Genomic DNA, 25,158 nt, shown 5'->3' with positions numbered 1-25,158 from the left:
GTTCACCACAGGCTTTATTTTACACATAAATTGAAAAACCCCATTATAAAACCCCATAGGAAAATCTCGAAGGAACCCGCAGCGAATTACTCTTCCGGATTCTGACGTCATAGTTCCCCCACTGTATTGACCATTCAGAAGCAAGTGTTGGAGGACAAGGCTAGTACGCATCTGGCATAAGCATTTTAAATGCTCATACTTGTCAATCGTTACTAATGCAGCTTACTTCAGTTCTAAGTTCTGAAGTGGAATGCCTCAGTTGTTTAACACCAAGAATTATATTTTAACCAAAGTTTTACAGTTATATTTTTTCCAAATTTTCTCATAATTAGTGGGTTATGGCAGTTCATTGCGTGATATTTTAATTGCGATCTTTGCCACTGCAGTTTGTATGCTCATTATTCAAACCTTAACACTGCTGCCACTTCTCTTATGGTGTTAAAATTTAGATTACCGTCGCATCTATTACAAAACCTTTGTGGATAAACACGCCTGAAACTGTGGGCAAACACCAGCCTTTATTTTCACATTCTTCTACTCACAGTATAATGAGCCACAGAGAGTTTTTAGTATTCACTGGGCTGTATGTGCAATTTTACTCAGTTTCGCATGAAGGTGCATTTGTTTACAAGAGCTGAGTAAAGTGCAAGCTACCTGTGATAATTGCAAGTTGTCTGTGTACTTGAGAAAATGGCAATCTTGGTGGGATAAAGGGGGGCATGGAGGGCATTCTGGAAAGAGGCACACTTTTAAGCATCGTGCACCGGTGTCCATGACAGGTACCACTCATCCAGGCCACTCCATGTTAATTTGGGGGGCCACTGAGAAACGGAGTCATCGTCTGAGCCTTGTTGTCCAATGTCATGCCTGACCCAGGATGTAATTGTGCTTTCACCTGTACCTCAAATCTCCCCGCTGTTAGCCGCATTTAGAGGACACTCATCAGGAGAAGAACCCATAAAAAAAATGCCCGCTGGAGTTGCCTCAAAAGCCCTGTACATGCAAGTATTGCACCTCTTTTATGTCATGTTGGAGAGTAGAGAGACCTTTGATCTCTGCCTTCCACTCTCAACTACTTATCCCTTCCGGTTTTCCCTCTCTGGAGGTGGCACCTCTCTGAGTAGGTTGACTGGGTTAGACTTTACGTTGTAGAACAAAACGCCAAAGTATCGTCAAGTTATGTTCACCACAGGCTTTATTTTACACATAAATTGAAAAACCCCATTATAAAACCCCATAGGAAAATCTCGAAGGAACCCGCAGCGAATTACTCTTCCGGATTCTGACGTCATAGTTCCCCCACTGTATTGACCATTCAGAAGCAAGTGTTGGAGGACAAGGCTAGTACGCATCTGGCATAAGCATTTTAAATGCTCATACTTGTCAATCGTTACTAATGCAGCTTACTTCAGTTCTAAGTTCTGAAGTGGAATGCCTCAGTTGTTTAACACCAAGAATTATATTTTAACCAAAGTTTTACAGTTATATTTTTTCCAAATTTTCTCATAATTAGTGGGTTATGGCAGTTCATTGCGTGATATTTTAATTGCGATCTTTGCCACTGCAGTTTGTATGCTCATTATTCAAACCTTAACACTGCTGCCACTTCTCTTATGGTGTTAAAATTTAGATTACCGTCGCATCTATTACAAAACCTTTGTGGATAAACACGCCTGAAACTGTGGGCAAACACCAGCCTTTATTTTCACATTCTTCTACTCACAGTATAATGAGCCACAGAGAGTTTTTAGTATTCACTGGGCTGTATGTGCAATTTTACTCAGTTTCGCATGAAGGTGCATTTGTTTACAAGAGCTGAGTAAAGTGCAAGCTACCTGTGATAATTGCAAGTTGTCTGTGTACTTGAGAAAATGGCAATCTTGGTGGGATAAAGGGGGGCATGGAGGGCATTCTGGAAAGAGGCACACTTTTAAGCATCGTGCACCGGTGTCCATGACAGGTACCACTCATCCAGGCCACTCCATGTTAATTTGGGGGGCCACTGAGAAACGGAGTCATCGTCTGAGCCTTGTTGTCCAATGTCATGCCTGACCCAGGATGTAATTGTGCTTTCACCTGTACCTCAAATCTCCCCGCTGTTAGCCGCATTTAGAGGACACTCATCAGGAGAAGAACCCATAAAAAAAATGCCCGCTGGAGTTGCCTCAAAAGCCCTGTACATGCAAGTATTGCACCTCTTTTATGTCATGTTGGAGAGTAGAGAGACCTTTGATCTCTGCCTTCCACTCTCAACTACTTATCCCTTCCGGTTTTCCCTCTCTGGAGGTGGCACCTCTCTGAGTAGGTTGACTGGGTTAGACTTTAATTAATGAAATGTATGATAATGTGATTTCTGTAATAGAATGACATAGTCTAATGGTGTTGTGTGATTATGATTAATACAGCACTTTACAACATGAAAATCTGGCCAAGGGCTAAATGACGGCCCTCTTTGATTCCCGACCTCAACCTATCAAAGAAACTGGACAGACTGACCCGATCAGAACAAGTTCGCTTTACAATTTCAGCATATTTCAGATTATTTGATTTGATATTTGCAGGATAAATCTCAAAAACAGCCTAAATGTCATCCGGATGATCATGACAGCTCATTAGCAGATTTTTTTTTTTGTTTTTTTTGAAGGTTATGCCAAGGAGACAAGCAAACCATCTCCAGGAGGAACGAAGAACTTTCACAGGTGTCTGCGGAGGAGCGTTAGTCACCCTCATACCTTGTGAATTCGATAATTAATACCGTAATTCAACTAAAACCACTCGGCGTGAGCCGTAATGAAAACTGATGTAGCTACTCAGCACAGTGAGCATCACAGGTGGGCCCAAATTAATGTGCAAATAGAGCTAAATTGCCTGTGCTTAGTGTTTTCGTCAGCACCATTTCAGTTTGTTGGAACTATCAGTAATTTATTCTGATATAACAAAGTCGTAAATTTAAGGTTAAACGCCAACATTACCTTCAGATGCGGTGACAGGTCTCATTTGAGAGTCCCAGCTGGGATCCAACATCTCACCATTACTGAGCGATCAGATGAGCCCTCTGAAACAAAGAACAACTACAAAATGCTGTCAGCTGTGGTTAGTGGTCTGAGAAACTCAGATCCTCATGTAGATGAGAAATAAATTCAGTAACAGCTTTATAAAATATTGCAGTTGGCTTTAAAACCATCTTTGGAATATCTGACCTGGAGGGTTAATGTTAATTTTGTTTTATTTTAGACAAGTTCTGCGCGAAAGACAGGAATCAAAACATTTTTATTCTGCCTTGACTTTTTTTTCCTGCAGCAAAGCATCTCATTTATTGAAAACTGTGTCTGAAAACAAACCAGACAAATCAGAAAAATAATCACACATTTATGAATATTTAATATCATAGTCACAGCAAATAAGGCGAGTAATTAGTGGTTTCCATAAATTAGCAAATTGTTATTTCATGTTGATGAAAGAGCTTCAGTTTTCCTCATAAATTATTCATGCATCAACAAAAGTTTAGCGGAAAGAAATGAAAAGGAATGAAAAGTGAAAATTGCTGGACTATGTGAACAAAAACACACACGCAAATTGCTGGAAGGTACATTTGACAAGAAAATGTTGATACAGAGCTCAGATGAGACTTATATTTTAAAACTGTTCAAAGTCACGTATTGTAGTATGTACAAGCACCGTGTACAAAGTACAATGAAAATCTTGCAAAAAAAAAATAAATAATTATTTTGCCTCTATAGTCAAACTTAAAATCACCTACATGATGGTGACCAGCCTACAGCCTCTAAGAAAATGTTAAAAAGCATACAAAATAATGTATTAATAAAAATCTAAAAACTGATAGGACAAGAACTAGCACTATTATAGAAAACCAACATTTTTGGATCTAAATCTTTGAATTTCCACCAAGCCAGTCTGGCAATCTTTCCCACACCCTCCAAAGTAACTCACAAACAAGGAACATTAGCGAAAAGAGCCTCTTTGTGATTGTTGCTGCACAAGTGTGTGTGCGTGCGTTTAGCAGGGTGGGGTGCAGGGGTTAATGTTTCGGTGGAGCCGTGAGACGCAGTGAGTCAGAAAACAAGAGCAAAACAAATCTGTGATCTGGAACTTCCCGAGCACCCACTCAGGAGGGATTAATGAGGAGTACACTGCTGTGAAATTACGTGCCCTTTGAGTCAAGAAAATGGCCTTAGTGGTGCATGACCTTGAAATGAGGTGAGACAAACCTCACCTGAACCATAATTAACAACGTTACATGGGCCTAGTTTGACATTAGCAGACAAAAGAATACAAAAGTCAATATTTTTTGTGGAAAATTGTGTTTTCAACTCGCATCGGGGCTCATTTTCGAAGGCCGAACGTGAGCAGCCTAAGACCACGTTTGATTAAAAGGTATTACGGAATAGGAGCACTTGCTCGCCAAGCGGATGTTTGTTTGTCTTTGTCGTCCGGTGGCCGCTTTTATCTTTTGTGTAATTCTCTGTCGGCTGAAATGTGTTTAAAGAGATGAATTGGTATTGGAGAAGCTGTCCTGACATGATTATGAAGGATTCATCGGGAGCCATCTGCCATCGTTATGAAAGGGGGTGAGGGTGGGTTCGCACGGCGAGTGTGGAGAGACAGCGGACCTTCTGTTCAGCAGTCTTCCTACTATCACACAATAGACGAGCCTTTAGCGTGTTGAATTAACATGCTGCCGCATCCAGCTCGCCTTCGCGAAGGACAGTTGTGGGGTCGGGCAGACGCATCGTAGGTATGAATTCGTTCTCCAAGACGGACGCTGCCAAACGGGCAGAAAATCTGTGATACTTTCCCAGAGCGAAGTCCAGGTAACAGAAGGACGAGGGTTCTCGCTGAACATATAGTCTACGTCATATTCACACACCAGTTGGAGGAATTTAAGGAGCAGATGGGTTCTATTGCTCATCAAAACGTCCAGTTGCTCTTCAAAAAAGACGAGGCCGGAAATGAAGCCAGCGTGAGCCTGTACTGATGGCACATAAGAGAAATGCTTGAAAATCACACATTGTTTTCTCTCACTATTTAAATTTGTCTTTGGGTAACAGCTGACTACACAGGCCAACATAAATCTGTCACTGATGGGATTATTACTGTATAAGCATGACACTTGTTTTCAGCTTAATTTAAGTCTTTATACCACTGTTTTTTTATCATTTTAAAGAGAGAGGTGGATAAAAATAAGTTTACATACACTGTAAAAAATATATCCTTCTACAAAAAAAGTGTAAATGGTAATATATAATAAAATTCATACTTTTTTTCATTTCAAAGGCATACAGTACATTCTACAGTATTTTGCAATGTAATTACATCAATTATATTATTTATTGTTATTGTAGTATTTTACAATTTTCTCATATATATATATATATATTTTTTTTTTTTACTGATAATCTGTTGACTAAATACTGGTAATCCATAAAGTTTATGTATTTTTGACAAATTTCGACAAATCAGATATTCAAAATAGGATGGACTAAGTGTGAATGTTTAAGAATCAGTCACTGAAAACAAATACCAAATACTGGCCGCCACACATCCCGCTCAATATGTATTATTTTAACATCAAAACCAAACAAGTGAAATGGTTGTACAGGCCTAGAATCAGATTTACTGGTGTGATTCTGTTGGACTAATAGTCCACAACTTTTATTTCTGCTACTTTAGTCAGTTCTGACCGAGCAGTTTCTCTTTAAAGACCCTGCATCGCGTTTGACTTGCCACCGATCCTGTGGACATAAAATCTCACTATAAAAAGATTTATATCACTCTCTTTAAAATTGATTTATATTTCACGTCTTTAGACCATTTCTCCTCTAAAAAAGTCAGCGATGTGCACACAATAGACAGGACGATCATTACCACAATAAAAGGTGGTTGTGGCATGTCTTTTCATCCTTGCAGAATTAAATTTCACACGACTGCACACCTTAAAAAAATTTAATTGAATCATATATTGTCAGCCCAACTCGAGGCAAAGCAAACATCACATCCAAAGTGATCATAACTGTGGCCCGTAACCTTTAAATGGTCAGAGATCTCTGAAATCTATTTGACAGGCCATTACAAAGATAAACCCAAGGAGAATCCAAAGCAAATAATCCCCAGTGATCCGCTCTCTTCCCTGCATTGTTTTAACATAGTGCCTCTTTCATTCCACCTATTACAATCCTGCCATCACTTCACATTACAGGTCAAAGTTATGGTGCTTAATTACATGCCGCCTGCTCCCCGCTTCTAATAACCTGTCATTTGGGGGGAATTTGAATGTCACACCATATTGTGGAGCCGTAATGGCGTCCGGCAGATCCACTGATGGGACGTTTTAGGACAATTATAGCAGATATTCAAATCGCAGGTGGGATATTGAGTGACCCGCAGCATACACAGATTTTCTGTCACTGAGACACACACACACTTCCTCCTCCACACTCAGAACTTGACCCTGTGATCCTCCGCGCCTGACATTGACAAAATGACCGCCTCCACCGCTGAAATAGTTTAACTGTAGCCTGATCGCTTTTATTATCCTTCTAAACCAGATATCAGCTATTTCATCAGGCCGGAAGATATGCATGTCATGAATTATTTTGACACGGGGACCTTTTAATTTTCTCCAGCAATATTTCATCCCACCAATCAGCGCCTGAAGTCAGCTGTGCCGCCCTGCCGTGGCGGTGTTAGAGGACAGTGCTCTCCCGACGGCTTCAAATCATCTGGGAGCTGTAATGAGCTATGGACACAATTATTATCATCTCCTGTGCTCACACATTTCATCAGCCCAAGGGGGGCAGACGCAAGACATAACATGAGCTGCTCTATGAAAAAGTGTCACTTTATTCTCCAGGATATTCTGGGTTAAATGAAAACTCTATGACAGCATCTGTTAGAATCTATATTATTTTGAGTCATCTTTGTGTTTACAGTAATGCACTTACTATGAAAATAAAACAAATGTAAAAATGCAGGCTTATCTTTGATAATTTTCTGATAATCTTTAATAATTTGTTATCCTCAAATGTACGTCACAATATGGAAGAAAAGATCAGTTGCTACATCTGTTACTTTGTAAATTTTAAAGGTATACTCTGATAACATTTAAACACTAAAGGGATAGCTCACCCAAAAATGAAAATTACCCCATGATTTACTCACCCTCAAGCCATCCTAGGTGTATATGACTTTCTTCTTTCAGATGAATACAATCAGAGTTATATTAAAAAATGTCCTGGCTCTTCCAAGCTTAATAATGGCAGTGAATGTGCATCGAGATTTTGGAGCAATATAAAGTGCATAAATCCATCATAAAAAGAACGGCACTCTCTTGTGAACACACGTACGACAGTTAGTGGAAGCTAGAGATTGCGGTTTATAAAGTTTTAAAGGGGTCATATGATGCGATTTCAATTTTTCCTTTCTCTTTGGAGTGTTACAAGCTCTTGGTGCATAAAGAAGGTCTGTAAAGTTGCAAAGACTAAAGTCTCAAATCCAAAGAGATATTCTTTATAAAAGTTAAGAGTCAACCACGCCTACCTAAAACGGCTCGTTCTAACACGCCGCCACATGTGTACGTCACGATGTGGGAAGATTTGCATAACACCGCCCAAATGTTCACGCAAAGAAAGAAGGTGTAACTTTTATTCTCGTTATTTTATTCTCTCGTGTTGTGGAGATGCTGTGTGTTTCGTTGTGAAAGCGAAACTACTTTGTTTGGCCTTCTAAAAGAGGACGATATCCGCTTCGTCATGCCTGGAGCTGATCCGTGCTGGTCGCTGAGGAAATACATCAACTTAGTGCTGTGGATCGCCGGATCGGCTTTCACCGTGGACGAAGCGGAGTCAAACACATTTCATTACACCAAATACACCAAATAATGTTCTTTTTAGCAACATCATATGACCCCTTTTAATATGGATATTTTCTTACAACACAAACGCATTGATTCGCTTCAGAAGGCCTTTATTAACCCCCCAGAGCCACGTGGAGTACTTTTTATGATGGATGGATGCACTTTATTGGACTTCAAATTCTCAACACCCATTCACTGCTACTATAACGCTTGGAAGAGCCAGGACATTTTTTAATAAAACTCAGATTGTCTGAAAGAAGAAAGTCATATAAACCTAGGATGGCTTGAGGGGGAGTAAATCATGGGGTAATTTTCATTTTTGGTTGAACTATCCCTCTAAGCATGTTAGCATGAGGCTTTCGTGATAGAATCGCCTAAATCTTTGCACAAGTTATATCCAATGTAACTACAAAGTAATTTAAGCAACCACGAAAATGCTTATAGGAACTTAGTTGTGCATAAAGTTACATTCACAGTAATTACGCAGACAATTATCCACAGAGAAAAGTAGTCCCACCTTCAAAGGACAATTTTTGCAAGATTTAACCTGAAAATGCACAATTTATGATCCTTTTTCTGTCAGATTTTAGCATTGCTTTGAAATTGAAATGTTATTGAAACGCAATATTGATAACCAATTTTTATTATTTCAGTCTTTTTCCATTCAGATAATAAGAACTGTACTGGCCCAGAGAGATTACCAAGATGGCTGCCAAATGGACTGACTTGACTTAAAGTTGGCATGAAATGAAAATTCATTTTGTAAATGCATGTCTTAGATCTCGTTATAGAATGATTCATCCATAAATGTTTCGGTTTTAAAATTTTATATTACCATGGATAAGTTCCTTTATTCAGTTTTGAGTACAATGGCCACATCTCAAAATGCACTCAACAACTAATGGATAGAAACATATCCCTCTCATCCATCTTTTTCTTTTTCAGTAATCCATTGCACTTGAATGTATACGTCACACAATATGGAAGAAAAAGGTCTGTTGCTACTTCCATTCCATCATGACTTTAAAGGAACTTTGTTAACAGTTAAACATTCAAATGTTAGCAAGAAATTGTTATAATAGAATCATCTACAACTTCATACAAAGCTATATCCAATGTAACCATCTATAAAGTACTTTAAACAATCCCAAACAATTCCTTAAATGAATAATGCAAAACGTTGCAGGTTGCACTCACAGGAATTCCGGTAACACATATGCAGACGTTCATCCACCAAGAAAAGTGTTCCATGTTACAGATCAAATAATAAATATTTTTAGAGAATAATTGTACTTAAAAGTACTAAAATAATTTAATTACAAGCTTATAATTATGCTTTTATGTTTTTAAACTCTCTAAAATGTCTTGCCCTGTAGACTTCTGATTGTAAGTACAATTATGTAAACATGTTTTCAGAGGTTTTTACAAACTGAGAGGTGATTTGAAATGAATCAACATTATGCCATAGATTGCTTTTTATTTAAATCAGAATATTGTTTTAAGCTTACTAACCCAACTTTATGAATATATATACATACTCAAATATGGAATATTAGTTTAAGTAAATAAGAAACAGACTTCCCTATAAACACTTGGAAAATAGTAATCAATAATTGGAGGAACCACAAGACCCAAATTTAGACCTGCGCACCATGTTTTAGTCCATCTGGTGGAACTAACCTCTCTGTATCTTGATTTCTGGAGATATATGTATGTGGAAAAGCTGGTTCCCTTCCCGGATCTGGGAATCTATGACCTTCTCTGAGCCAGATGATGACCCTAGATTTAAAATGAAACATTACAGAACATTACACAACAAGACGCCATTCCATCAGCCTTTGAGGAAAATAAAAATGTTTCAATTAAATCTCCAGTATCAGCACAAGCGCTGATTGCACACACACACTTTCACATCCTCAAAAAGTTATTTGACATAAATTACGGGTGTCACATCATTTTCCTGCACCCAAATAGAATGTAATTTACACCCATTGACTGGGAGCTGAACCTCAAATAAAATCGTCAAAACTGCCTGGGCAATCTTTCTCTTCCATCAGCACACAATCAGCCCACTGGCTGCAGCAGATTAACAATGCAAATACTGATCATGATAGTAATGACACATTTATACACAAATACGGAGCTGTGGTCGATATCTTTGGGCGCCAGGGAGGTTTGGAGGCACTGGCTCAGATGATGACCCTAGATTTAAAATGAAACATTACAGAACATTACACAACAAGACGCCATTCCATCAGCCTTTGAGGAAAATAAAAATGTTTCAATTAAATCTCCAGTATCAGCACAAGCGCTGATTGCACACACACACTTTCACATCCTCAAAAAGTTATTTGACATAAATTACGGGTGTCACATCATTTTCCTGCACATAGAATGTAATTTACACCCATTGACTGGGAGCTGAACCTCAAATAAAATCGTCAAAACTGCCTGGGCAATCTTTCTCTCCCATCAGCACACAATCAGCCCACTGGCTGCAGCAGATTAACAATGCAAATACTGATCATGATAGTAACGACACATTTATACACAAATACGGAGCTGTGGTCGATATCTTTGAGCGCCAGGGAGGTTTGGAGGCACTGGCTTTATCTGCTTCCCTCTTCATATCAAATGAACTGCCTAGTGAGAGGAGGGAAGAGATGCATCTGTAATACTCAATAAATTAAAACATGTTTTAGTGGAATTCACAGCAACAATGTATTTGTCTCCAAGGTGAGTTTGAAGGTCTTTATGACAGTTTGCTTTTCAGTCAAATGTAAAACAATGAAATACATCAGGTTTATGAGCATAATGAATATGCATATATACACTGTATGTATTACATAAGGCTTAAACAACTATAAAAGGAGTTTTATAGATTGTTTTCTACTTCCATATCAGTAAAATGTTTATGAACAGAGTGACTTTATGAATATATTGTTTAAAAAAACAAAACAAAAAAAAGACAAGAAAAAACAAGAAAGTGCTTCTGTTTACCTATATTCTCCTGACCGTTTAGGCCTAACTGACATAAAATAAAGCATATAAGGCATGAAATATTGTATCATTTGGCATAAGTTATAAAGTTAGACATTAATGTGAATATGTTAAATTCATATTGTGGAAATTACAGTAGATTTACCTTTTTAAAAGTTTTATAATTTAATAATTATTATTTTCAAGTCAAGTCTAGTCAAGAGAGCTTTATTGTCTTTGTGCTGTGTGTAGATATTAAAGGAATAAAATGTGTCACAGGACCAGGTGTGAAATGTTTATAAATGATAAAAACATAAAAACACACATCTAGCTTATATAAAGAGAAGTTTTCATTTATGTACACTTATACTGGTGTAACCTGATTTGTCAGGTTGATTTAGTCAGATTAAATAACATTTCTGACTAGAACAAATTAGATGTTACCTCATGAAGTAAAAATTTAAATGACCTGAAAACACACTTCTTAGCAAATTCTCTCCTTTTTTTGACTTCTCACTGCTGTTCATAAGCGAAGAAATCGACAAGTAAAGCAGTTGGCAGAATGGGTCTTAAATCAGTCTTTGTCTCATTGAGTCTCAATAAACACTTGCACACGGCCCTCACAAAGCTGTCATCAAACACTTAAGCACATGACAAGGCAAAACGTGCACTTTGTCCTTAAATGTGATCATTTATTTAGAAAGCAGTGCCTCACTGCATGAAAATGCATGTAAAGCACAGCCAACCAGCGCCCCCTAGTGTAAGGACTGACACAGTTACTATAATAAAAGTGTCATTTCACCAGAGGCTTGCCGAGGTCTCCCTAGGCGAGAAGGGTATAACTGCAGCCCGGAGAGCTCCAAATGGGGGCGGGAACTCCAAGACGGGGTGGGAGCTCCAAAATAGGGCGTGGCTTCCTCCCATTGACAGACTGGCACATGACAAGCATGGCAATTTTTCCCCCCAATCCACTTCAGTGCAAACTCCGCCCCACAGCTGATTCTGAAGATTTTATTGGTTGTGTCAATTAAAGTGTTGATTTCCTACATAATGCTACAAAAAATGCTAACCCCTAAACCTATCCCACACCTGACCCTAACCTTAACCAGTGAAATTGACTGAAGGTGTGTATGTTGGATAAGGTGCGCTGTGATGATTGATGAGGTTTCCTGCTGCTTTCTCTGCATGGCCTTCACAAGAGGAGCACAGCAGAATGACTGTCCTGATATCTCCCTGTACAGGGAGCATGGACTACCCATCAAATTCAGGAATCTGGACTGGGAACGTGTTGATTTACCAATTTAAGCTTGGTGATCTAATGCCATTGGCGGTATAGAATCATAGTTGGCCATGCACATCTCTGCTGTCTAAGCAGGGCCGGCTGTTTACACCCATCATCATGAACAGAACAGACTCTCATTCTCTTCTTCTACTGCTGCAGGCCTTAGCACATTCAGCTGCCATGGTGATGCTGGTAGTGCCCCCCGGCCTGGAGGTTGGACCCTTGTTTTAAATAAGCAAAAACTGCATTTACAGCAATGCAAATGGACATCTATAGGGCAAGGCACTGTAAATATTTATGCACATTATGTACAGTTTTAAAAAAGTATAGCTAGACTTAAAAGAGAGTTGCGCAATGTTGCATCGCTAATGCATAATAAAAGTAGTCGAACTGCTAAAAGGGAGAATTTAGACAGCTTTACAGCTCAAATAACAAATAATAATTTGTGAAGTGGCTGACAATATGGGTTTGTGCCATAACAATTAAATACAACTACACACTATCGTTCAAAAGTTAGGAGTCAGTACGATTTTCTTTTTAAATAATATTAGCAAGAATGCATAAAAAAAACAAAACAGCAAACACTTTTACATGGTTACAAAACAATTCTATTTAAAACTAATTCTGTTCTTTTGTATTCTTTTCTTTGTTCATCAAAGAATTGTAAGAATCACACTGTTACTGCAAAAATATTCCGCATCACAACCGTTTTCAACATTTATAATAATGAGAAATGTTTCTTGAGCAGCAAATCAGCATATTAGAATGATTTCTGAAGAATCATGTGACACTGAAGACTGGAGTAATGATGCTGAAAATTCAGCTTTGTCATCAGTAGAATACAAATATATTCAAATAGAGAACAGTGTTTTTTTTTTACATTTTAATAATATTTCAGAATATTACAGTTTTATTGTATCAAACAAATGCAGCCTGGGTAAACATAAAAAGACTTTTCAAAACCATTAAAATCTTACATACCCCAAACTTTTGAACGGTAATGTAACTGATATTGATAATTAATTGAATTTATTAATCATTTAAATTATTAATACAATTAAATTGACAGTTAATGCATAATCATGCATAACATTAATAAAATTATATTATATTATTTTACACAACATTAAATAAAAATTCACAAAGCTGTCAGTAAAATTTGAAACTGACAAAGTATAGTGATAAACACCTCTGTTAATTGGCCAAATGGACATATTAGAATCTTGAAATGACTAAATAGTAGCCATTTATCAGCCGATTAATCAGCCTGGCCAACATATATCAGTCTAACATGTCATTTTTGTTTATATATATATAAATACTATGTGACAAATAAAAGCTCCACTTTTCTGGAATGCCTTGCCCCATTACTGTAAATAAAATCTGTTTTTACAAACTGAGGGATGAGCCAGAATTATTAGTTAATCAACAGCAGGTGGTGTTGAGTTTTACATGTTTGAAATCTTTAAAGCCATAGTAGTACACATATATATCATAGTAAGAAGCTTTCACATGTAAACTGATGTAATCATCAGCGTCGTGGGCACTTCTTGTTGGTGACCATGAGCATTCAGCTCAAATCATAAAAAATAAAAATGTTGCCATTACAGATTGCTGCCACAGAGGCTAATGAAACACAATTTCCAATGAAAACAAAACACAACACTACAAATTTATTTTATCTATTTAATAATCCTTGTCATTACTGTGAACAACCAAGAATCGTGTGTCCTAAAACTCTTTGTATGTAACAGCAAATATGCACTGTACATGAGAAGCTACTAAAATCTACCATCTGCCATGGGCTCTGGTTCTGTGTTCTTGGAATAACAGTGAGCAGTAACTTAAGATGCTTCAGGGAAAGATGGTATACAGTACAAGATGAAAGTAAATAAAAATACAGAAAATGCAAAACTTAATTCAATTTGGATTTTGTTCATAAATATAACACTGATGGCCTCTATCTCATCTTAAACCCAACCAAAAGCGTGCCACTGTGAGATTCAATTCTATACACTAATGCGGTCTATGTAACACATCCTCAACGTGAACCGACATGATGCAAATTAAAAAACAGTCTTAAAGTATTGCTGATTATGCGGAAAAAAGCAAAAGGGTGCAAACACTGATACCTTACGACAACCCAAGTTTTCCAGCATAAGGTGAAAAAAAAAAAACAAAAGGTACATTTAGGAAAGGACATATACTGGTTTAACTCATTTTGATATCGATGTGTGTAGGTCTCCTTTTGGGAACGCACCGGCGTTAAACTGCGATGTACATGAGACCCATCAGTTGCAGGACAACGTACACACATCCCTGAGCGGACTGAACGCCCTGAATGCAATATGTGAGGTCAGTTGATTATCTAAACTGTTAAACGACACCGTCGGTCAGGGAAATCTCAAGGGGTGATTGATGGTCATGCAGAGGTGACGTGCACATAACCGGTCAGAAACCGGATCATACTTTTGGCTAGCAAAAACCCACATTACAAATGACCGTGTGTATGAAAGGCCCTGAACAAAACATTCAGATTTATGGTATTTAGGAATACACACACTCCCACACAAAAAAAAACATTTTATAAATAGTCAGCATGGCATAAAGGAAAACTGCATTGACGTTTAAGAAAGGTACAAAAAAAAAAGTTTATAATATCAATTCCTAAAGGGTCAGAGCTATTTTACAACATATTTTGCTAGTGTAAAGAAGGTTATCTGGTGTTTGGCACATGCTGTAACATAAAAGGTTAGCAATTTTTCACACATAGTAACAGCTATTTTCTGGTGGCTTCTCTTTACTGGAGGCGTTAAACCGTTAATTATTATTAATGCACACCAACCAGTGCAGGTGTTTTAATTATGTTTTATGTGAAATGAGCTCTGTGAGGAAGAGTGAACCATCACTACACATTTCAAACCTAAAAATCACATCTTCAGAAGGCTTTAGAAGTTCAGACGAAGCAAAAAAAGAGGATTTAAAACCGAGAAAATTAATCAACAAGCTACATAGCAAAGACACACACAGTTCAAAAAAATATGCATGCTTTGAAAAGTGCTGATGAATAAAGTAATATTAGGATTATCAAATAATTGAAAAACAAACAAAATTTTTTAAAATGTACAAGAAAGCTGAGATGAAGGGTTAGAACACGTCAGAAAGCACCCAAATTTGTAGAAATTTAGAAAACCTCAAGGTACGACCCGCCTGGCGAAACCCCCAAGGCGTTGTTTAGTCTCAACAGAAGCAAACCTGCAAGGAGAATCTGGGGCGCATCGTTTGAAAACCTTCCCATGACCAAACATAAAAGGTGAATAAGAGAGAGCAGATACACATGAAATGCTTTCTGTGAACTTCTCCCGGTTGCTCTCAGGTTTTAGTGTCTCGTGAGGTGCGTATGCAGCGCTAACGTGAGTTTCAGGAGCAGGTTGGATCGCGTACCATTTACAGCCGCCTGTTGTAGCCTTTTATATAGTTGGAACAAGGTTATACGTTTATTGCGGATGCGCTCGGCAGTCTGGCACGTCGAGGGCGGGTTGTAAAGGGGCGGGGCATGCGGGGAGTCGTGGGGTCACCAGTAAAATGAACGGGACAGGAAGTTGGCGGCCGTGCTCAGCCAGCTCACGCCATCTTGCACGGAGCCCAGTCGTGTCACAGCCTTGTGCTGCTCCTGAGACAGGCTCTCGTCCTCAGGCAGATAATCCGGCAAATTTATGTTCTGCTCGACCACCACATCCGAGTCCCCTTGGAATGGGATTACAATCTGGATGGGAGGGAAAGAAAGCAATGGGAACAATGACCCATTTTGTTATAATTTTTAAGCTTGCCAGCAGAATTCCATTATTTATATATTATATATAATATTTATACAAAATAAAAAAATATATAAATTTGCAGCCAAAACAACAAACTAACCATCTTTATGATACAAAATGAAAGAATTATTAAGTCTAAGCGATATATCAGATACATATAAATTACTTAATACTTAATACTTAATATTCAAAATGATTATTTATACAAAATAAAAAAATATATAAATTTGCAGCCAAAACAACAAACTAACCATCTTTATGATACAAAATGAAAGAATTATTAAGTCTAAGCGATATATCAGATACATATAAATTACTTACTTATACTTAATATTCAAAATGATTTTTAGGTGGAATAAGACACACAAAAACAGAAAGATACGTTCTGCCCCAACTTCCGGTCTCAAAAAGGGTGAAAAAAGGTGATTAATTTGGGTCTTTAACCATCATTAAAATGAGTCAATTCTTTAAACTTTGTCAGTGAACAAATTTCAGTGAACTGGTTCATAACAATAATCCAATTACTTATTTTGCATCATCACTCAAAAATGGTTAAGGAAGCCCTCATGAGGCATTCAGGAATTATAATCTTTTTTGGAACAAAAATGTTGGTGCACATGAAAAAAAAAACTATTAACATTTTAATATTATTGTCCTTATTGATGCTAATAGTAGACTGTAAAATATACTTCAATGTGTTACTTGCCTTTCTTTGTAATTGTGAAATTTACTAGCAATTTCAGAGGGAAAATTGTTTCTACACCAATTTTTTTTTTAACTATTTTAAAGCAAATACATCAAGTATCATCAAAATTTATAAGACATAATATTTTTACTTATATTAGTCCAGCCCTACTAACTATATTGCTGTTTTTCTTACAACAAAGCTTTTCATTTGTGTCTGTTCAATGCAAAACAGTGCTATCAATAAGACCATTACTCAATCAATTGTGCCACCTGCTGGTTGAAGGAGGAAGTGCATAGTAAAGCAGTGTCCAAGACCTCCGGGATGACGGCCACCGGAGGTCATCACTATCATTGCCCTTCCAATTCAACCAGAGTGGACACATCTTTGTTTAATTACCACACTGTGCCTATTTGCATCTGCATGCAAGAGTGTGTATGTGTGTGTCTCCAGGGCCCTCTGACACGGTTTTGGGGCAGAGGGACATCCTGAGTGATCATGTGATGAGGGGAAAATGAGTAAAGCTTCTGATGGGGCGAGTGTAGCAGGGTTCACCCTCAACATGTCGAAATGCATTACCCTCAGCTCTGAGGACAGATGCAGACAGCATCGGCTAACATCTTCAGGTAGAGGCAACCAAATAAATTAAACGCAGCACCTGACTCAAAAGAATACCTCACATAGCAAGAAAACAGTGACTTGGAATGATTTCATTGATTTTACATGGAATGCAAAAAAAAAAAAAAGACGTTTCCAAGCAAAAAAAGGAAAGCGGTCCAGATTCGAAAAGTGGTCTAGTTTCAAAAAGTGATGTGAAGGTGAGTAGATGACTATTTTCATGCTTTGTTCAACCGTCTATTTATTGTGTGCATTCTGACCAGAGATCTGTTCATTTGATTTACTCACATCCAATCCATCTTCCCCCTTCACTACATGCTGTGCCTTCATGACTTTGGTTGAAGCTATAGCAGTTCCCAACGCCTGAAAAATTAAGAAACAGTATGAGAATGCTGAAATAGATTCTCTAGTAGCATCTCTGATCCATTAAGTGTGATTCATTTCTTAAGCATCACTTCTTTCAAACTGGATTTAATTATTCTTTATGTCATTACTCAAAAATGTTCACAGATGTCCAAACCTGGCACTTTAAATGTATACATTTTATTTTATTTTTTTAATACACTTCACTGGCATTCTTACGCAGTCTGTAGATGGTCATATGGATTGTGCTAGACTGTAAACTCACCTCGGCCTTCAAGTCTGAACGGATCCTCACCACACATCTCTTCACAGCCATCTGGAAGGTAAAGCTGATGACACCTTTGATCTTTAGCAGGGCTTCTTCACAAAGACTCCTCCGAGCCTGACATAAATAGAGACAAAGTGCCAAATTGTGCAATACCAAATATCTCCATACGCTCTGATTAAACGGGTTCCATTACAAGCTGTTTGACTGCAGTTACCGAATCATCAAGCCCGTCGATCTGAAGCACCACTGTTTTGGCCCGTTTGTTCGTTGAGCCCAGGAAAAATTGGGCTTTTTTTCTGCAAGAGGTGGCTGCTTCTGCCTGTTCGCCTTCTGCACTGCTGGAGTTCTGCAGGATCTCGTAGATCTCAGAAGCTAGCAGCTTGGTCTCGCCTGGCGACGTGCCCCTAGTGAAACACATCACAGATCACTATAGGAATCACAACAAGTGAAAAAACAAACGAAAACGGCCACTGTTGATGAACAAAGAAATAACTGCGCAAATATGCTCATGTATGTAAAGATCATGTATTGTACATTTCAGTACTTGTCGGTGCTGATATTTGAAAAGGTCATCCCTCCAGCAGACAAGGGGACACGACATAGATCTGTGCAGGGGGGGGAAATCTGCCGGCATGAGAGCTGGAGAAAAGTCAGTCTGATGGAGCTTGAACCAACTAACCTTTAGCACAGACAATATTGTGATTCATCTAGTGTCGTGCATTCCATATGGTTTAATATCACAAGTAAACTAATGCACATTGAACCTAACTAAAATCAGTTTTAAAATGAAGAGATTGATGCATCATAGTGAGACAAGCAAAAAAAATACTGTTACTGCACACTAATAATACTGTATTTGAAAGAATAATTAAAATAAACTAATAAACAAAATACAAAATAAAATAAAACTTTCTGGGGATGTTGCCCATTAAGCAATAAGAAATTAAATGTAAAAGTAACACACTAAACTATATTATGTCTGCCATCAAATGAAATGACAAGAAAGCATTTATAACATAAGGACACATAAATAAAATAAAATAAAAAATGCATGCGTACATTCATAAATGTATAAATAAATAAATACATACTGTTAGGTATTATAAAATAAACTCTGGAAAATATGTGAATAAAAATCTGGGGGAAAAAATTAGTTAAAGGAAAACTATTTCCTTACTACTACTGTAATTTTATACATTAATAGCTTTATTGAGCTGCAAAATATTTTAAAGACATGCATAAACCAGCGAGGAAACTGTCTAATATTCAGAATATTTCGTTTTTCATTTTTATATTATATTCTAGATTTAAGAAAAAAAAATTGCAAATAAAATACAGTATCAGGAAAATATGTGAATAAAAATCTGGGGGAAAAAATTAGTTAAAGGAAAACTATTTCCTTACTACTACTGTAATTTTATACATTAATAGCTTTATTGAGCTGCAAAATTTTTTAAAGACATGCATAAACCAGCGAGGAAACTGTCTAATATTCAGAATATTTCGTTTTTTCATTTTTATATTATATTCCAGATTTAAGAAAAAAAAATTGCAAATAAAATACAGTATCATGTCTTAAAAATGCCAAATTTTCCAACCATCCTCGCGAGAGCTCATTTCTGCTCCGCGAACGCACACACCTGTATCTGTGCACGGAAAAACACACTCATGAGAGTGCATTTTCTGCTCCGCGTGCACAAATGTGGTTCCGAAAGCACAGTACTGTGACTAGCGCTCGCAAATGCTCAACACTCACTTGCTCATCAAGTTTACTTATGAGACTTTGGAAGCGGGGACAGTGGCTAATGTCTCCTTTCCTTTGATTGGTCATTTTCAACACTCAGTCAACTGTAGTCTACGGTGTTACAATACATAGATATTTGGTTTCACTGGGTCACAGCTGTTTAATGTATTACAAAAATTATTTCTGAAAATAATAGCTGTGTATGTATTTGTATATGTGTATGTAATAATTGTATGTACTAAAGGTTAGTTGGTTCAAGCTCCATCAGACTGACTTTTCTCCAGCTCTTATCAGTCACTGTCCCCGCCTCCAAAGTCTCATAAGTAAACTTGACGAGCCGGCGTTGAGCATTTATTTGGTCACTAACTATAGTCAAGTGACCTGTTCGTTTAATAGGGTTTAAAAAGACAGCAGATCATTGACATCAGCATTTGAGCTCAGGCGTGACATCAGGATCTTGATATGCCCTACAGGCGCTAATAGAGGAGATGCAACGCTGCCATCACTCATGTAGAATTACAGGAACAGACATCTGCTCGCTGGCATATCTGAGCTGCCAGACCTCAAGCTTCCCATGTACACCTGAGGGAATGCTGACGGCATCTACATCCTCCGTCAAAAGGAAGTTGTATATCAATTATCAACCTATACAGTCAATAGCTAGTATTAAAGACACAATGTGAGAAAACACTGAACATTCATCAAAAAACCTAATTCAAGCATTAACGTAGCTTTTTTCTGAGATCTGCAGTGTCATCAGGGGTGATGAAGGATTCCTTCACTTCCTCTAGCCATAAAATTTCACAGACTGGGGCGATACACGACCTCTACCCAAAATCATTGTGCCGGAAATTGTGACGGGCAGCTTGTGGAACTGCAGGGCACTCCTTGATGGCATCTGTGCTAACTGAAGTGACTGCTGAATCGCAGGGAGTCGCCCTGAGAGAAGGATACGCAGCTCTCTGCCAACCATTGGCACTTCTGTCTGTGAGGTTCCATGTAAACAGAAGGCACTCACCGTCTAAAAGCCTGCAGACTTTCGCACTCGAAATAAGCCTGAACTGCAAAGAATATACACACATACATGGATCCTGCGCCTCAATACTTAGCCATGGGGATGTCAAAAACATGCAGTTGTATGAATATTTAAAGAATCAGTCGGCATCTACAGTGCTGTTTGACATATGAGGTAAAAGAAACCCCGAGTTTCATGCTTTCTAATTCACAAAAAAGAGGGCTCAACAGTAAGTTTTTTTTTTCTGCAGTAAATCAGATTTGCTTTGGCACTATTTGCTCCATCACAAAAAAAATTTGTGTCATAAGTTAAATATTATTATTATTGGTTTATTGTTATATAAAATAATACTACTTTATTATTAATATTGTTATGTAACAAACTGTTGTTATTAAAATTATTATTATTATATAAACATCACATTTATTAAATAATTTGATAGTTTTTAATGAAACAGCAATAATGTAGATATATGACATCTATAAATATATAAACAATTTTACTAGAAAATGGTGCTAATCCTCAGTTTCAACAAAATCTACATTAGCCAGCTCATATCCTATTTTGTGAGATTTACAATATCATTCAAAGGTTTAGGGTCAGTAATCTTTTAAAATAAGTATCTTATGCCCACCAAGCTTGCATTTATTTGACCAAAAATGCAATAGAAATAGTAATACTTCAAAAAAAGAAATTATTTTTGCATATTAAGATTTTTTAAATATATTTAATCCCATGATGGAAAGTTTAATTTTAATTTTGTCATTCTAATATGCTGATTTGGTATGGAAGATACTATTATTATTATTATTATTATTATTAACATTGAAAACAGTTGCTTAATTATTTATTTTGTGGAATCTTTGATGAATACAAAGTTTAAAGGAACAGCATTCTTTGAAACAAATATTTAGTAACATTAAAAATGTCTTTACTGTCGCTTTTAAACATTTTAATGCATCTTTGCTGAATAAAAGTATTACCTTCTTCAAACAAACAAACAAAAAACTAAACTCTCACACTGGCTCTCATACCATCTTTACTGCTGAGCCCTAAGTTATGATTCATTTTTCCTTTTTGCCAGGTAAATGTATAAGAAATATGAAAAATCCATATTGATTGACCAATATTCTGAACATGGCCACTGAACATGAACTCCTCAATGTCTATAGCGGTATGATATTCTCTCTGGTGTCTTAGACTGACCTCTGCTGGACATTAACAAATGCAATCGTGCACTACATCAGGTTGCCTGACAGTTCGCATTACGCTTCAACAGCAAGCTTGCATCATCACTCCCGTTTAGTGTCAAAACAGACAAATCTGCTTATGACAGGACGACCTTTCTCATGCGCTTTAAATCTGCCCACCACACACATTCACTTCAACTAAAGCAGCAGGATGAGGTTTTCTGCAGGAAAGTGCAAAGCGAGCTCGTGTTGACTTCATGCTTTGTGGCAGCGTGATGGGAGCGACTTACTTCTGCATGACGTTCTGCAGGCTCAGCATCATTCCCAGCTCGTCCTTCATCTTCTCCCTGTTGGCACGGCATTCTGCCAGGTAGCGCACCGCCTGGAAGGACACAAAGCCATTAAGGGTCACACAGGGCCATTACAGAGGCAAACCGCCAGGCACCGCTGTGATAACAAATCCGTTAACAGAACACCAAGAACTACTTGGGTCAGAGTTACTGTGTGTGTGTGTGTGTGTGTGTGTGTGTAAAAGAAATGTGTTATTCCATTATTGTCCAAATGTCTCCACAGGTGTGATGTCCTTCTGAAAGAGATAAAACAAAGTGGGGCCCAAAACTCAGAGGGCACATTGAAATTCTGGGGTTCAAAATCTAATTTAAACCTGGGCTTAGAGTTTAAGGATTTAAAAGCATTATGACATTAAATATTTTGGGTTATACACTAAGTCATTCCTGTAGAAGTTAGGCTAAGCATTGTGACAATACCGGACAGCAGGTGGCAGTCATGTGATGTGTCTAAGGACAGCTGGGTGGGCAATGACTGATCTGATTGGTTGATACAAATGCCTTGATATCAAACAAATAAAAGTATAATAATAATAAAATAATAAATAATACCAACAATTAAATAATAATTATAATAATATATACTATTATTATTAGTTACAAGTATAGCAGGCGGCAGTCATGTGACAAGTCTGGATGGGCTTTGCGTGATCTGATTGGTTGATATGCATCCCTTGATGTCTAAGAAATTGTATCAAAGTATGAGATTAATAATAATTATTATTATTATTATTTATATCAAATCTATTTGTTTGAAACAATAATATCATTATAAATAATATTTGAAATAATTTTAATATCAAATATAATAACTTGGAAAACGTAAAAATGTTTGGAGGTGTAATTCAATAACTTGACATTCTAGCAGGGAAATTCTAAAGTTGTAAATGCTGTCTATTACGCTTTATACTGAGATATCTGAATTGAAGTTGAAGCTGAAATCGTTTACAGTAAACTATAAATATACCACTTATAAGATTTCCCAGAAAAATGGAAACATTTTAGCTATCAAAACATTACTGTTTGTTTGAGAATATCGCCATATGATTATTATAATAAATGTTCATACTGGGTTCATATCGTCATCATCTATCTTTAAGTTCATAAAGACTTCTAATTTGAACCCTTAACTACCACTATGCTAACATGGCAGTAAACCATAGAAAGAAAGACCGTCTGCAAATGTTTCACAAACAGACTCTTACCAATAGCGCAGAGTAGACGACTTGTGGATTGGGGTGGTCGAAGAAGAGAATGAGGCCTGACAAGCAGCCTTGATCTTCGACAATAGCTCGTCTGTTGAGGGGGTCAGCAGCTAAGTCCCTCAGCTGATTCACCACAGCCAAGGCATCAGGCTCCCCACTCATGGTGCTCCCACACCAAGGGCCATGCACATAAAATACACAGATCTTAGCTGAGGGGGAATAAAAATCAGAACTGGATTACTTCTGATACTGTGGAACATGCTGTCAATGACAGAAAGCACAGGTTTATCATAAAAAAACAACATAAAAGCTGGTATAAACTGAATTACATAAATGATAAAAAGTTTCTGTCTGCTCAACCTCTGGTATTTTAATTATTTTTTTAATATACATTATCAATTTTTTGTAACTGTATTATCTAAACAAAAAAGAACACGAATCTGAGATTTATTGTCTGATTTACATATGATCTCTATACACAGGACTTATTATTGGCTTTCATTCATAGTGAACTGAATGACCCATGATGGTCATGTCTGATTCACATAGCACAACATAGCATAACGTGGCCTTTAAACGGGCCCTGTGCTAACCGGCTAACATTAACACCGCATCACAAGACAATGGCAATCTGAATTCTCATAGGAGTCATAAAACTGCATGTAAACGCATATTTAGTCTACAGACATCAATACATGTGGATATGAATGTCTTTCTATGAACAAGAACAAGAACAAGAACAAAAACAATACCAGCACGCAGAAAGAGAAAGGCGAAATCTATTTCTATCAGGACGCATATAAATATACAGCTATATGAATCCAAAACATAATAATCAATGTATTATCAGTGTATTTGATTCTGATGTGCATGGTATCTATCTTGTTAACCTTGTGTGTGTTGTGGCACTGTTGTCCACGCATAACCTTACAGCAAACACGCCCAGGACGACTCCTCGCTTCAGATGATCCTGTCCAGTCAAAGTATCAAACCCGCCGACAAATGAAGTGCTGATGGATACGCAATTGGATGTAGCTTGTGTAATGACGACAGTGAATATGGTTAAAAATCTTTATGACAGCTGTTCTGGTCAGGCATATTTGCCCATTATCTGCGGAGTTTTTAGCACCCTTTACAACACTTCCTGGCTTTAGACAGACTAATTGGAGGATGTGGACTATGACGCCATGCGTTCTCGACCAATTAGAAAGGGTTTTACTAAGAGACAATATGAAGCAAATTATAGAATTGTTTCAACTCTGACCCAAAACTTACTAAAGTATTTGTTTATTTGGCTTTTGTTATTGTTTTTTTTTTAAATACAAAGAAAGCATCAGGACCAAGGAAGCAAGTAAAAATACTATTCATATATTTTATGTATATTGGGGCAATACTAAAATAAATAATCGCTTTAAAATACACGACAAAACAAATGGAATTTCGAAGGCAGAACAGAAGTATAAAACAATCGTATTTCACCTTTAAAATGTAGACTAGCAGATAAAAATTGTCTAGTTCTGATATGTAATGACAGTGATATCTGGACAAACAGGGGAAACGTGTATTACACTTTCTCAATGTGCATTTTTTATAGTCAGCCAGTACAATACATAAAACAATAGAAGTGTGAGGCAAAAATAAATAAATATAAACAGGTTTGATACGATTTTATTTAAGTAAACATTTTAAATTACTTCCAAATAACCAATGTTTAACCAATCTTTTTTTATTATTTATTTAAATTAAATACATAAAATTGTCTTCTTTTTAA

The 25,158-nt window shown here is 37.2% G+C and overlaps 1 protein-coding gene across 1 annotated transcript; it reads right to left on the bottom strand.

Annotated features, from left to right (window-relative positions):
• Positions 1–14,209: 14,209 nt before the first annotated feature.
• Positions 14,210–24,558, bottom strand: armc1 (armadillo repeat containing 1). Its single transcript, XM_016453977.1, has 7 exons — positions 24,319–24,558; positions 23,388–23,596; positions 22,126–22,217; positions 18,101–18,290; positions 17,884–18,000; positions 17,544–17,618; positions 14,210–15,900 (listed from the first exon to the last, which is right to left on the bottom strand). The coding sequence occupies exons 2-7, from the start codon at positions 23,547–23,549 to the stop codon at positions 15,709–15,711; spliced, it is 828 nt and encodes a 275-aa protein (XP_016309463.1). The 5' UTR covers positions 23,550–23,596; positions 24,319–24,558; the 3' UTR covers positions 14,210–15,708.
• Between the last annotated feature and the right edge of the window lie 600 nt (positions 24,559–25,158).

This window comes from Sinocyclocheilus anshuiensis, unplaced genomic scaffold, assembly GCF_001515605.1.
Source record: "Sinocyclocheilus anshuiensis isolate Anshui unplaced genomic scaffold, SAMN03320099.WGS_v1.1 scaffold928, whole genome shotgun sequence".
Classification (NCBI taxonomy): domain Eukaryota; kingdom Metazoa; phylum Chordata; class Actinopteri; order Cypriniformes; family Cyprinidae; genus Sinocyclocheilus; species Sinocyclocheilus anshuiensis.
The sequence above is the reverse complement of the archived record's forward strand: the minus strand, read 5'-3'. Positions and strand labels throughout refer to the sequence as shown.

Coding starts and splice junctions, on each gene's coding strand:
- armc1 (XM_016453977.1), bottom strand. CDS start 23,549: ATGAGTGGGGAGCCTGATGCCTTGGCTGTGGTGAATCAGCTGAGGGAC. Junction 22,218..23,387: donor TCGTCTACTCTGCGCTATTG/GTAAGAGTCTGT, acceptor GTGTCCTTCCAG/GCGGTGCGCTACCTGGCAGA. Junction 18,001..18,100: donor TCGACGGGCTTGATGATTCG/GTAACTGCAGTC, acceptor TATTTATGTCAG/GCTCGGAGGAGTCTTTGTGA.